At 38.3% G+C, this 14,832-nt stretch overlaps 3 protein-coding genes across 3 annotated transcripts; all 3 read right to left on the bottom strand.

The window, feature by feature from the left end:
* Positions 1-1,950: 1,950 nt before the first annotated feature.
* Positions 1,951-3,815, bottom strand: LOC310942672 (odorant receptor 131-2-like; the record flags this gene model as incomplete). The annotated part of the gene is made up of 2 exons (XM_083908088.1): positions 3,732-3,815; positions 1,951-2,763 (listed from the first exon to the last, which is right to left on the bottom strand). Exon 2 carries the CDS (start codon positions 2,752-2,754, stop codon positions 1,951-1,953), a length of 804 nt encoding a protein of 267 aa, XP_083764214.1. The 5' UTR covers positions 2,755-2,763; positions 3,732-3,815.
* A 2,435-nt stretch (positions 3,816-6,250) lies between these two features.
* On the bottom strand, positions 6,251-8,279 carry LOC310942671 (odorant receptor 131-2-like; the record flags this gene model as incomplete). The annotated part of the gene is made up of 2 exons (XM_083908087.1): positions 8,163-8,279; positions 6,251-7,051 (listed from the first exon to the last, which is right to left on the bottom strand). The coding sequence occupies exon 2, from the start codon at positions 7,040-7,042 to the stop codon at positions 6,251-6,253; it is 792 nt and encodes a 263-aa protein (XP_083764213.1). The 5' UTR covers positions 7,043-7,051; positions 8,163-8,279.
* Positions 8,280-11,044: 2,765 nt separating this feature from the next.
* Positions 11,045-14,185, bottom strand: LOC310942670 (odorant receptor 131-2-like; the record flags this gene model as incomplete). The annotated part of the gene is made up of 2 exons (XM_083908086.1): positions 11,045-11,869; positions 14,021-14,185. The coding sequence occupies 2 exons, from the start codon at positions 14,183-14,185 to the stop codon at positions 11,045-11,047; spliced, it is 990 nt and encodes a 329-aa protein (XP_083764212.1).
* Between the last annotated feature and the right edge of the window lie 647 nt (positions 14,186-14,832).

Genomic DNA, 14,832 nt, shown 5'->3' with positions numbered 1-14,832 from the left:
TGTATTATAATTATTTTTTTAAAGGTGCATTATGTAATAAATCTAAAGCAACTGGCCATAAAATCCTCCTAATATGTCACAGAGACTCAGGAATAATGTTCATATAACAAACAACAACAGTACAGAACAGAAAATCATGTTTATGTTTTGAAATCATGTTTTGGCGTCATGTGGCGCCACCTACCGCCATCTACCAATCATTGCAGTCAGTAGAGTCTCAGCTGCCGAGCAACCACGGGTTGCCAGTTTGCCACGTCTGAAAACAAAACCTAAAAGACCTCGTTATTTTTAATTTGAATGTAGTAACTGTTTTTGGCCACATTCTTACATATGGCACCTTAAAATATAAAAACATAAAAAGTATAAGTTATTGAGAAGGTCGTTCACAGTGTGTTGAAATGTGCACGTTATGACCAATATGCATCGTGCAGAGATTGTCAGTGAATTTGTGAATGAAAGTTCTGAACAGAATCTGTGACAAAGGTCAGCCTTGACGGAGTCCAACCCACACCGAAAATAAAAGTTCCGACTAACTGCCGACAACAGGAACCAGACTTGCACTCATTCGGTATTGGGACTGAATGGCCCTTAGCAAAGGCCCATCTTCCCCATAATCCCAGAGCACCCCCCACAGGACGCCCCTGGGGACATGGCCAAAAGTCTTCTCCAGATCCGCAAAACACATGTGAACAGGTTGGGCAAACTCCCATGTCCCCTCCAGAACCCTAGCAAGGGTTAAGTCCGGGGTTCAACCATCTTCTCGAGTACCTTTGAGTAGACCTTCCTCTGGAGGCTGAGTTGTGTGATCCCATGATAGTTAGGACATACCCTCTGGTCCCCTTTCTTAAAGATGGGAACCCCCCCCCCCCCCCAGACTGCCACTCCACATGCATGTCCCCATTGACCACGCAATGTTGCACAGGCCTATCAGCCAAGACGGCCCCACAACATCCAAAGGCTTGAGATACCCAGGGCAAATCCTGTCCATCCCAGGGGCTCTGCCACCGCCGAGGTGTTTTGCAACCAAGTGTGAAGCGATTGGGTTGAGGATCAGCATCTCCAAATCCAAGGCCATGGTTCTCAGCCGGAAAATGTTGGAGTGCCCACTTCGGGTAGCGGGACGGGTCCTTCCTCAAGTGGAGTAGTTTAAGTATCTTGGGGACTTGTTCACAAGTGAGGGAAAGATGGAGCTTGAGATCGACAGGCGGATTGGGGCAGCTCATCCGGTATGCTGTGGTGACGGGGGAGCTAAGCCAGAAGGCGAAGTTCTCCGTTTACTGTTCGATCTACGTGCCAACCCTCACCTATGGACATGAGCTTTGGGTAATGACCGAAAGCATGTCCTTCTGTGAGGAGACCCCATGGCCAACCCAGGACAAGCTGAAGGGATTATATTTCTCAGCTCTCGGAGCTGGTAGAAGCGGCTAGGTTCTGGGCTTCCTTGCTAAGGCCCCTGTGACCCTAGCCCGGTTAAGCTGAAGCCAACCAGACACAGAATGGAACCGAATGGTGATAATGTTCCAGGAAATGATCTCCCACCCTAACTTGAAGTGCAACGAAAGATCATTGCCTCTTTTGCTGAGGAATTTAGAGCATGTCCAATGCCACGCTGCTCTCACTGTGCCCTCTGCTGGCCAAGGCAGTAATTACTTCAGACGGTGTGAGGAGCTTCAAGGCTGTACAATTTGTACTCAAGCAAGTTTTAAAGGTTGGAGTTTGAACTTCTACCTTTTTGTTTAACCAGATATCAGAATTTTGGATAAAAAGTGACATCTTATGACATCTCAGCTTGAAACATGGGTGATGAGAAATACAGAAAGAAGGGAAAAACGGACAAAAATGCTGCAGTGACTGTCACAACACTGTCTCCACATGTATTTATTTTATCATGTTTTGTCTATTTTGAAAATACAAGTGTGCTATCATAGCAGGAGCATCTAAAACATGACTTCACAAAGGCCTTTTAGGGTTTATTTTCTGTCTTTTGTGTTTTTGAGTGTCAGCACATGATGAACAGAACAGATCATTTCTCAGGTACTTTCTGAAAGTCTTGTCTCGCAGCCCGTAAACCACCGGACTGATGCTTCGCGGAAGAACGTGAATAAATATCGAGACGCAAAAGTGAACGGTCAGTAGAGCTTTTGGGAACAAGGATATCAGGCCTTCAATGGCGATATAATGAACGTAGGTGAGCATACACAGCAGCAGCTGGAAGCCGTGCAGGAGGACAGTGTTCCTCGCCTTCTTGGCGTCTGTAGCGGCTGCTTTTGCAGTGGTGAGGATCCTGAAGTACGTGTAGAACAGAACGATCCAAACAACGACCAGAAATACTTGGTCGACGATGTCTCTCTTCTCTTTGAGATAAGGATGTCTAAAAATATTTGTTAGAAAGCAGAACATTCTGGAATGAAAGAATTCCGTGGGTTCTGTGGCCAAGGAGACAAATAAGTCTGGGAAAACTACGAGCGAAGTCAGCATCCATATCGCTCCGATCACAGCGTACGTTTTCTTGACCGTACAGATCTGGTTGTGTCGGAGCGGGAAGCATATGGCGACGTAGCACTCTACGGCCATGACGGCGAGCGTTAGCGGATTGTTGATGCTTGCGCACATACTTATAAGCAGCAGAACTATACAGAAGGAGACGTTGAGAGTGTACACTATGTACCTCAGGACATGAAGGAGGGTGAACATGATCAGCAGGATGATGTCGTTGATCACCAGATGGATGTACAGGATGTAGCGAGGGTTCATGTTGAAAACCTGTAATGAAGGACACAAGTGGTCAGGCTGTGCTCACACTGCCCTCTGCTGGACAACTTTGAAGGGTGATATTGGATGAATATCTTGAATTGGGCCACATGGTGCTGTAATGGTTTCCACTCTTGCCTTTGCAGCAATAAGACCCGGGTTCAAGCCCCAATTGGAACAAGGGCCTTTCTGCATGAAGTTTGCGTGTTCTCCCCGGGTTCTCCGGCTTCCTCCCACAGTCCAAAAACATATCCATATCCATCAATGTTCTACCAATTTATCCTCCACATGAGGGTCGTGCGGGGCACTGGTGCCAAACCCAGCTGACATAGAGCGAAAGACGGGGTACAACCTGGACAAGTCGACCGTGTCCAATTTGCCTGAACCCCAAACCTGCTTTTGGACCGGTTGGAACAAGGGCCTTTCTGCATGAACCTTGTATGTTCTCTCTGTTTTCTACGGGTTCCATTGGCTTCCTTCCACAGTCCAAAAACTTGCAATATGGGGATTATGTAGCCAAGACATCCCGTGTGCAGGATAAAGCGGTAGAAAATGGATGCATGATACTAAATAAAAAGTGCAATAATGGAACTCTTATGAAATTGGTAATGAGTTAGAAATATACTCATTTTATACACATTTACAGCATTAGTTCTGTGAAAATCTCTTTCATGATGTAATGAAAGTGTTTTTTTAATGTACATGTTATATTTAAAATATATCATTTTACTTTTTCTTATGTATGTTTTTGAAGTACTGTGAGGGTACATATGTTAACCTCGCATCCATTACTGAATTTAAAAGATATATGGGCACAGGTGAATGATGTGGAAAGGTGAGGACTTTTTTTTACTTTTTAATTAAACCCATTTTTAGACCAGTACTTGTACTTGACTAGGGAGAAAACCCTCACACATTCACAAACTCCAGTTACACCAGAACATTTGACATGGACGTGGACACAAAGATGAAACTCAGACCTGGTGTTTGGTGAACGTGTGCACCAGAGTGCCGTTGACGTAGTTGATGGAGATGCAGAGAACCACAATGATCACGTTCTTGACGATGGCCGCCTGTAAAGTGTCCCGGACGACGGGCGTTGTTGCATTTCTGCCCGCGTTTGAAAAGTTCATGAGTCTGTCGATCGGCTTCTTCACAACGTCTCACCAGAGATCCCTAATGGTTACATTAAAGATAAACAAGAACAAAATGAGAGGAAAAAACAACATAATAGTAATCTATCTATAAATTGTGGGAACGTATATAACCGTAACATCCTTCTACTTTAATGCCTGGTAGAATATCACCGTAGCATGAACTTTTCATAGGGATATTAATATCCCTAGCTTTTTGTGAGTAGTATATATGTATATAATGCAGAAAAGGGCAATCGGATTAATAAATAATGCAGGACATAGTAACGAACACAAATTAACTTCTTAAAAATATTTACTTCCAAATAAAATAAAGGCATTTATATATAATTTAAGAGGGAAACTAAAGTGTGCCAGGACGACTGTGTTAAAAACAGTCTAACAGATGAACTAAAGCAGAGTAAAAACATAACTCAGTTTAAAAGAATATACAGTAATACACATCACTTATTACTGTGCTTTTTCATTTTTACAGCAGAAAAATAACTAAAATAATTTGTGATGGCTCTGCTGCTTCACGCGTCCCAGTGACCAAACATACATGAAAATATTAATCTGACATGTTAACAAGGAATATGATGACATTGTCATCATATTCTAAAGTCTCAATCTGCTACATGTGAGAATAAACTGAGCAGAATCACATGCATATATAATATAATATAATTACAAATATCATCAACAGAGAAAGAGCTGATACTTACCGTCTGGATCGTCACGTATCAAAAACTAATATAAGTCTGGCGTCTTTGACCGTGAGTCAGATTTATAGTCGTCACTCTAAATCTCATGGGATTATGACCAAATATGTTTTCTTTTTTTATGTGTGTCCTTGTGAAAATTTAATGGAAACATTTCGTTGGACATATAGATGAACAATATATTATTACATATACATAATATCTAACCCTAACATTTGATTTTTCAGCAGAATTTGACCCAAAGGCACCATATAGGCTAAACAGAAGGGGTCCAAGTATTGACCCCTGAGGGACTCCACATGTAATTAGCCGGTGTCAAACATTTCCCCAAGTGACCCAACAGAGTGAAACGTTGTTTTTGTTTTGTGAACCGCTCCAGTGTGAGTTGACGATCGCAGCCCGACGACGCAAACAGGACTACATCATCTGCAAAAAAAAAACAGAGACCCAATACTGACCCAATTCTGTCCATTAACCACTTCTTCCCTGACCCTCTTTTTGGAGTCCCTGCTCTAAAATGACATGCCCAAACTAAATCTCTGCAGTTACAAGCTCTATGTGGATTATCTTGGTATCAAACTACAGATAACACTTGTGAGATTCCACCAGAGGTGTAAGTTTTAATGTAGATGCCACTGTGTCAGAGTAAATGTACATGGAACACAGCATAACTGAAGGATTTTTTTCTCGCCTAAAAAAATATTGCATTTTAAAGCAAATATTACCTTTAAAATATGCAGTAGGAGCTTAAAAACACATGGAGGTCATGTAACAACATGTGGACATGAGCTGTGCAAAGTCTGATGTTGCGAAAATGAAGCAGAGTCAAATTACAGAGGTTTTATTAAAGAGATGTCTGGGCGTTCTCACTTTTGGCACAGTTTGGCACCATCTGTGCCATTTGAGATTTCTTAGGTACCAAATTATTAAAAACCCATTTAATTTTATTTACATGTCACTACAGATCTAAAAAGAACATGTTTTGAAAAAAAAAAAAAAGTATGATAACTCTCTGTAAATTGATGCTTCCTGTGCGGTGCGTAATAACAACTCTGTGACTCTGCAGCATCTTCAGTTACACAGCGCCATAGCTCTGGCTTACCTTGGTCAATTAGGGTGATTGACAGCTCGTTTTAAACCTCTAAACCGGTAGAATCAGACCCCGGTCTCCAAGTGCAATCACTTCATTAGTCTTGCTCAAGGACACATATAGACTAGCAGAGCCAGGAATTGAACCCACAATCTTCCACTTGAAAGAAAACACACACTGATACTACATTTTTTTTATCAGAAAATTACAATATATGTCACATATTTTAAGATTTTTACTTGAGGCATATGATAAAACATCAACTTCTACCAAAGGTATTTTCTAGTAAGATACTTATATATTTTCGGTACTTCATACAAGACTGCATACTGGAGACATTTGCAAGAATACTAATCAGTAAAATTCCTTCCTTTTATTTGTTTGAAGACAAAAAAAACTGTTGTATTTGAAAACTAAACACACCAACAAAAGCAACTGCAGTCAGTGTCACAATGTCTCCACACATATTTATTACATTGTGTTTCTTTCTACTTTCAAAATACAGATGTGCTAGCGTAACAGGAGCATCTAAAACATGACTTCACAAAGGCCTTTTAGGGTTTATTTTCTCTCTTTTGGTGTTTTTGAGTGTCGGCACATGTTGAACAGAACAGACCATCATTCAGGTACTTTCTGAAAGTCTTGTCTCGCAGCCCGTAAACCGCCGGACTGATGAGTCGCGGAAGAACGTGAATAAATATCGAGACGGCAAAGCGAACGGCCAGAAATCCTCTCGGGAACAAGGACGTCAGGCCTTCGATGGTTAAGTTATAAACGTAGGTGAGCATACACAGCAGCAGCTGGAAGCCGTGCAGGAGGACAGTGTTCCTCGCCTTCTTGGCGTCTGTAGCGGCTGCTTTTGCGGTGGTGAGGATCCTGAAGTACGTGTAGAACAGAACGATCCAAACAGCGACCAGAAATACTCGGTCGACGATGTCTCTCTTCTCGATGAAATAAGGATGCCTGAAAATGTTTGTTGATAGGCAGAAAACTCTGGAATTAAAGAATTCCATGGACTCTGTGGCCAAGGAGACAAATAAGTCTGGGACGATGGCGAGGGAACTCAGCATCCATATCGCTCCGATCACGGCGTACGTTTTCTTGACCGTGCAGATCTGGTTGTGTCGGAGCGGGAAGCATATGGCGACGTAGCACTCTACGGCCATGACGGCGAGCGTTAGCGGATTGTTGATGCTCGAACACATCGCCACAAGCAGCAGAACTACGCAGAAGGAGACGTTGAGAGTGTACACGATGTAACTCAGGACTTGAATGAGGGTGAACATGGTCAGCAGGATGATGTCGTTGATCACCAGATGGATGTACAGGATGTAGCGAGGGTTCATGTTGAAAACCTGTAATGAAGGACACAAGTGGTCAGGCCGTGATCGTCGGATAAAATCTTCCAAATGGGATAAATGGTTTCAAATTTGTTCTATCAAGCTGTTTATTTCCTTTTTTTTGTTTGGCGATTCTCCTGAGACACTATCGTCGGTCTCTGGACAAATATTCAAAAATATATCGATATTCAAATTTACATGGATTTTTATCCATATTTATTCATACAATCTTAAGATTGGACTTAATTTCCTGTTTCCATCGCGTACATTTCGACTCTAGAAATCACTGGAGACTGAAACGTGACTGTGTCATGTGACCACGAGCTGTTAGCTCACATTAAACCAACACATTTGCTCATTACTTTACTGTAGAACCAGGAAAAACTTCTGTGCATCACTTTGCAGATGCTTTTGGTGTTGCTTGATGTTTTGTATTTCGTTGATGTCAAAATAAAAGTATTTGTTTTGATATGGAACATGTATGTATGTATATGTATGTATATATATGCATATGTATATGTATGTATATATATATATATATGCATATGTATATGTCTGTATATATGTATGTATATATATATATATATATGTGTACGTACATATGTGTATATATATATGTATATATGTATATCTATGTATATATATATAAATATACATATATATATACATGCCCGTCTATGTTTTTGACATATGTATATGTATGTATATATATGTATATGTATATATGCATATATATGCTTATGTATATATGCATGTATATATGTATGTGTATATATATGTATATTTATATGTATATATTTATATATATGTATGTATATATATGTGTATGTATATATGTGTGTGTATATATATATATATATGTTTATATATGTATGTATGTATATATATATATATATATATGTATATATATGTGTATATATATATATATATGTATATATATGTGTATATATATATATGTTTATATATGTATGTATGTATATATATATGTATGTATGTATATATATATATATATATATATATATATATATGTATGTATACATACAAAAGTCAAAAACATAGATGGGCAAAGTGAATGTGTTGTTGCACTGCATTGAAGTGGACGTGGACACAAAGACGAGACTCAGACCTGGTGTTTGGTGAACGTGTGCACCAGAGTGCCGTTGACGTAGTTGATGGAGATGCAGAGAACCACAGTGATCAGGTTCTTGACGACGGCCGTCTGTAAAGTGTCCCGGACGACGAGCGTCGTTACATTTCTGCCCGTGTTTGAAAAGTTCATGAGTCTGTGGAGAAAGGAGAACAACACGGTGCGCGTCGTGAATAAGACGGGGATGTTGTGATAAAAATGCAAATCCGTGTCTGAAAAATTCAAACACGAAAACAAAAGACTTTTTTGGCTCAGGAATACGAGTAAAAAATTATAATTCAACAACATTTCAACAATTTTTTTCCGTTCAGTTTCAATAACAGTTATGTATAATTATAATATATAATTTCAAAAATCTAATTTCTTCTTATACACAATATACATATATGTGTGTGTGTGTGTGTGTGTGTGTGTGTATATATATATATGTATGTATGTATGTTTATATATATATACATATACATATATATATATAGTATACGCAGCTTCTACATACTTGTGTATTAACCAGTACAGAAACGTAAGAAATTATTTATTACTAATTATAGGCAGCTGTGATTTATATATGTATGTAGTGTGTGTGTGTGCGTGTGCGTGTGCATGTATGTATGTATACACACACACACACACACAGAGACATATACAATTAGGTGCTTAAATGCTTAAAATGGCATTACGCATTTTTACACTCGCCATGTAATTATGTAAATTTAAATTATGGACACATTTATATACTGCAAAAACACCTACTTGAGAAAATAAGGCCAAATATTTAAATATTCTCCACATAAGAAAACAAACCTGTCAGTTTGGCGACTTCATTTATTTTTGTATGAAATAAATCACAAACAAAGCCAACGGTGTAAAACATTCACAATCTTCTGAATTGAATAACAGCAGTTAATAATCATCATAATCATCATAATCATCATAATCATCATAATCATCATCATCATCATAATCATCATAATCACACGTTTGACCGACGCCTCATACTTTACCTTGTTGATCGTCGCGTGAGATAAACAAATCTAAGTCTGACGTCTTTGACCATGAGTGAGTTTTATAGCAGTCACTGTAAAATGTCATGGGATTATGAACGATAATCTGTGTGTGTGTGTGTGTGTGTGTGTGTGTGTGTTCTTGTAGTTGCGGCATTCCGAGGACCAGTCAGGGTTTTTAACCAACAAAGTGAGGTCATTTTTACGGAGTGAGGACATTTTGGCCGGTCCTCACTGTTTTCATTGATATCACTTCCTTAGGTAGGTTGCTATAATATGCTATACTCAATTTGTAAAAAAAAATCAAATTTTGGACGTTTTTGTCAAATGTTGGACCAACATTTTTTTGTCAAACATTTTTTTCAAAATATTTCAATTTTTTTGTCAAACATTTTTTTCACATTTTTTGCCAAACATTTTTTTCAAATTTTTTGTCAAATTTTTAAAAAAAAATTTGTCAAACATTTTTTTCAAATTTTTTGTCAAACATTTTTTTCAAATTTTTTGTCAAACATTTTTTTCAAATTTTTTGTCAAACATTTTTTTCAAATTTTTTGTCAAACATTTTTTTCACATTTTTTGCCAAACATTTTTTTCAAATTTTTTTGTCAAACATTTTTTTCAAATTTTGTCAAACATTTTTTTCAAATTTTTTGTCAAACATTTTTTTCAAATTTTTTGTCAAACATTTTTTTCAAATTTTGGACCAAACACTTTTTTTCAAATTTTGGACCAAACATTTTTTTCAAATTTTGGACCAAACATTTTTTTCAAATTTTGGACCAAACATTCTTTTCAAATTTTGGACCAAACATTTTTTTCAAATTTTGGACCAAACATTTTTTTCAAATTTTGGACCAAACATTTTTTTCAAATTTTGGACCAAACATTCTTTTCAAATTTTGGACCAAACATTTTTTTCAAATTTTGGACCAAACATTTTTTTCAAATTTTGGACCAAACATTTTTTTCAAATTTTGGACCAAACATTTTTTTCAAATTTTGGACCAAACATTTTTTTCAAATTTTGAAGAAATTTTTAATTTTTTTTTTGTCAAACATTTTTTTCAAATTTTGGACCAAAATTTTGGGTACATTTTTTTTTTTTTTGTACGACAGTATCGTATGACGTTTTTGTCAAATTTTGGGTAAAATTTTTTTTTCAAATTTTGGACGACATAGTATAGTATAGGGTTAGTTATTAAATAGATAAAATACAATATTAAATGCAATACACAAATATTAATAATAACTGTTAAAATCTAATTAAAATTATAATATCATACACAGGCTGGATACGTTCAAAATATTCAGTTCCAATAAATGTTGAGTTACAGATGAGGATTCGGGATTTTTCTGTTTTAAAATCAGAATACTGACTTATATAATCACAGAATTCTGGAATTCCAACTTTATTGCATGACGCCGATCTCAGAACTCTGAACTTTTTTATTTTTTGTTTTAAAACATTGGTTCTCAAAGTAGTGAATTACAGTTGATAGTTTTAATCCAGGAGCGACTAAGCTTGTTAAATGTTTATTGGACATTACTGGATACAGACCAATAAGTGTAAACTGTACAACTGCAATCTGGTCATTAAAATGATTACAAATGGGATTTATTTCAGTTTTTTCTTTTGGCGGCCAATGTTGGCTTCCTAAATTGGCCCTCATGTATCAAAACTTTGAGAAGCCCTGTTTTAAAAGAATATCTACGTGGTGCTAATCCTCTCTTCTTCTTACTCGTGTCAGTGGTTATTATTTTCAGCTGTGTGGTCGAAGTAAATTCACACTGAAAGTTGAGAATACGTTTTATTGCCGGTGCCGTTAAACGACGGTAAACGCGCTCCGTTTGCCGGTTCTAGGACGGCGAGCCGCGTTTGGCCTTGGTCCGCGGCGCGACGCCGGTTCTCGCCGAGCACAGCAGATGCTTCCTCAGGTGTCGTCTGAAGGTCTTGTCTCGCAGCCCGTACACGACGGGGCTGATCAACCTCGGCAGAATCTGGACCAAGACGTAACAAACGAAGATGACGTTTACGTAATGTTTAGGGAACCAGGATATCAGAGCCTTCAGCAACGCGTGGTAGATGTACGTGAGCATGCACATCGCTAGCTGGAAGCCGTGGAGCAAGATGGTGTTCCTGGCCTTCTTTGCGTTTCCTTCCTCCGCTTTAGCCTCTTTAGCTGCTTGAGCGACAAAGAAGATCTTGAAGTACGTGAAGAAGACGATCAGCCAAACCGCGATGAGGTAGATGATGAAGGAAATGTCCCTTTTTTGTAAACTTATAGGGTGGCGGAACAGGTTGTCCCGCTCGCAAAATATCGCGGTGTAAAAATAGCGCTCGGGCTCCGCCGCCACGTTGAGGAACACATCGGGCAGAGTGGAGACGGCGCTCATCGCCCAGATCCAGCTGATCAGGAGGTACGTCCTCCTGATGGTGCACAGCTCGGCGTGACGCAGCGGCAGACAGACGGCGACGTAGCACTCCACCGCCATGACGGCCAGGTTCAGAGGGGTGTTGAGGGTGGTGAAGCTGGCGAAGGTGATGAAGAGGCAGCACAAGGACGTCTGGATCCTGTAGACGATGTAGCTCAAGACGAACAGGCAGATGGTCACGGTGAGCTGGATCATGTCGTTCAGCACCAGGTGGATGAATAAGACGTAACGAGGGTTTGTGTAAAATATCTGGAAGGAAAGAAAAAAATTGGTCAGTTTGAATCATCTGATCTTCACCACACTGTTTTTTTCCATTCATAACTTTTTCACAATACCAGCAATTCAGGGGTTAATACCGATAACTTTACATCAAAGACTGTACGTAAATGTCTCGTTTCCATCATGGTGTGGTTGGGTTTAGTGCAGTACTGGACAGTAAAGTCCTGGGTCAGGCTTATATTTCTACGGTGGCCCTGAGGTGCAAAACGCAAAACACAACACAAATCAAAAACACAAAAGCAAATCAAAAACACAAAAACATTAACTCAAATCGGGAAAAACAAAAAACACAACGCAAACACAAAAGCAGAAAACGCGAAAGCATTAACTCACAACGCAAACACAAAAGCGGAAAACACGAAAACATTAACTCACAACGCAAACACAAAAGCAGAAAACACGAAAAAACATTAACTCACAACGCAAACACAAAAGCAGAAAACACGAAAAAACATTAACTCACAACGCAAACACAAATGCAGAAAACGCGAAAACTTTAACTCACAACGCAAACACAAAAGCAGAAAACACGAAAAAACATTAACTCACAACGCAAACACAAAAGCAGAAAACACGAAAGCATTAACTCACAACGCAAACACAAAAGCAGAAAACACGAAAGCATTAACTCACAACGCAAACACAAAAGCAGAAAACACTAAAACATTAACTCACAACGCAAACACAAAAGCAGAAAACACGAAAAAACATTAACTCACAACGCAAACACAAAAGCAGAAAACACGAAAAAACATTAACTCACAACGCAAACATAAAAGCAGAAAACACGAAAAAACATTAACTCACAACGCAAACACAAAAGCAGAAAACACGAAAAAACATTAACTCACAACGCAAACACAAATGCAGAAAACGCGAAAACTTTAACTCACAACGCAAACATGTGTTCGTGTTTTCTGCTTTTGTGTTTGCGTTGTGAGTTAATGTTTTTGTGTTTTTGATTTGCGTTTGTGTTTTTTGATTTGCGTTTGTCTTTTTGATTTGCGTTTGTGTTTTGTGATTTGCGTTTGTGTTTTGCACCTCAGGGCCACCGTACATTTCAACTGAGAACCCGACCTTTACTTGGTTGGTGGGCTGACAACCCGTGGTTGCTCGGCAGCTGAGACTCTACTGCAGTGTGCAGTGATTGGTAGACGGCGGTTGGTGGCGCCACATGACGCCAAAACATGATTTCAAAACATAAACATGATTTGCAGTCTGCAAAATATTTTTTTTAATGCAAATATTTTGTCTGCACTGTTGTTGTTGGTGAGTTCAGTTTGTTATATGAACATTATTCCTGAGTCTCTGTGACACATTAGGAGGATTTTATGGCCAGATGCTTTAGATTTATTACATAATGCACCTTTAATGCAGTTTATATTGTTACCTCTACTTTTGTAAGAGCCGATTGTGACTGTTATACCCAAATGTTGGTGGTACTTTAACCTTTTTGCACAAAAATAGCAGCCATTTCAATAAATAAAATAAGTGCTAGATAATTTATAACATTTTGTATCTATTTGTATCTGTTTACTGTACACGCAACACCAAATAGTACAGGGGTCTGCAACCTCTTCAGCCACTCTGTAGTGGCTCCCTGCAGCTTTAGAGATCAAGGCAACAAATAAATAAATAAAAGTGTTTTAATATATTGTGCATCACATCCAAAGTAGACGTAAAATGCAATATTCAGTACATGTGTGGATGTGTCCTGTCCATCTTTGGATACACATATCGTTTTCTCGAGCATCAACAACATACAATCCAAATATTTGGGTTAAGTGTGTTCATTTTAATTTCTTTTATTTGCCACAAACGATAAAACAATGGAAGAACCAGGTCTACGGGGTCTAGAGGTTGGGTTTAAACTGAACATGTTGTAGTTCTTAAATGTCATTAATGAAATAGACGATTATATACTATTGTGTATAGTTTGTCTGTATAAAAACCTTTATACGTGTTATTATCTTCATCTTGTGTGGTTTTTTTTGCGGCTCCAAATGAATTTTATTTGGGTGGAGAGATGACAAAAATGGCTCTTTTCGTCCAAAAGGTTGCAGACCCCTGAAATAGTAGTACAAAAACATAGTGACAGAAACGATGGCGGGAGGTTCTGACCTGGTGTTTCCTGAAGGTGTGGATCAGCGTCCCGTTGATGTAGTTGATGGTGAGACCAAGAGCCAGAATAAACACGTTTTTGGCGACGGCCGCGCTCGAAGGGTCCCGATAGGTGAGGCTCGACGCGTTAGTGTAACTGTGCACGGACGAGTTCACGGAGGCCATTGTCGGGATGTTACCGGCCTCTGTCACAGAGAGATAACGTGTTAAACACGTTCATGTAACACGTTAAATATTTTCATTTCCTTCAGCAACATCAAGGTTTTAACATTTGCACCAAAATCCTCTGGATCATTCAATTTCCAATATTTAAGGAACAAAAGTACATTTCAAACATCAGGCTAAAAAACTATAACTCCATTAAGTTATGTGAAATCATCTCTTATCTTTAACACCATTATTTTTAGTTCATCATTAGTTTTTTAACTTAATAATTCATTGTATATGAACGTAGTATTTGTTTTGAGCACATTTACAAACAACCACAGTGCTGTACGGCCTGAAAAGATATCAAAACAACAATAACTGACTAATATATACATGTACAATAAGATATAATTATAATACTACTAGAATTAAAACAGTCAAAACATTAAATGAGTAAATTAAAATAAACCTGCACAATAAAAGCAAACGTTCTTGACTAATTCTGAAATTTGTCAACACAAGTAAAACGTACACATACTGTGTATTTTCAATGTGTATTTTCACGTTGAGTTAATTCACGTTTTGATTGAGGATCTCTGGAAATGTCTTTTCCAACATATGTATACATAAATATATGTATATATATATGTATACACATGTATATA

The sequence above is a fragment of the Microchirus variegatus genome, assembly GCF_963457635.1.
Source record: "Microchirus variegatus genome assembly, chromosome: 21".
Lineage (NCBI taxonomy): Eukaryota > Metazoa > Chordata > Actinopteri > Pleuronectiformes > Soleidae > Microchirus > Microchirus variegatus.
Note: the sequence above shows the minus strand (reverse complement) of the source record. Positions and strands in the feature narration are given on the sequence as shown.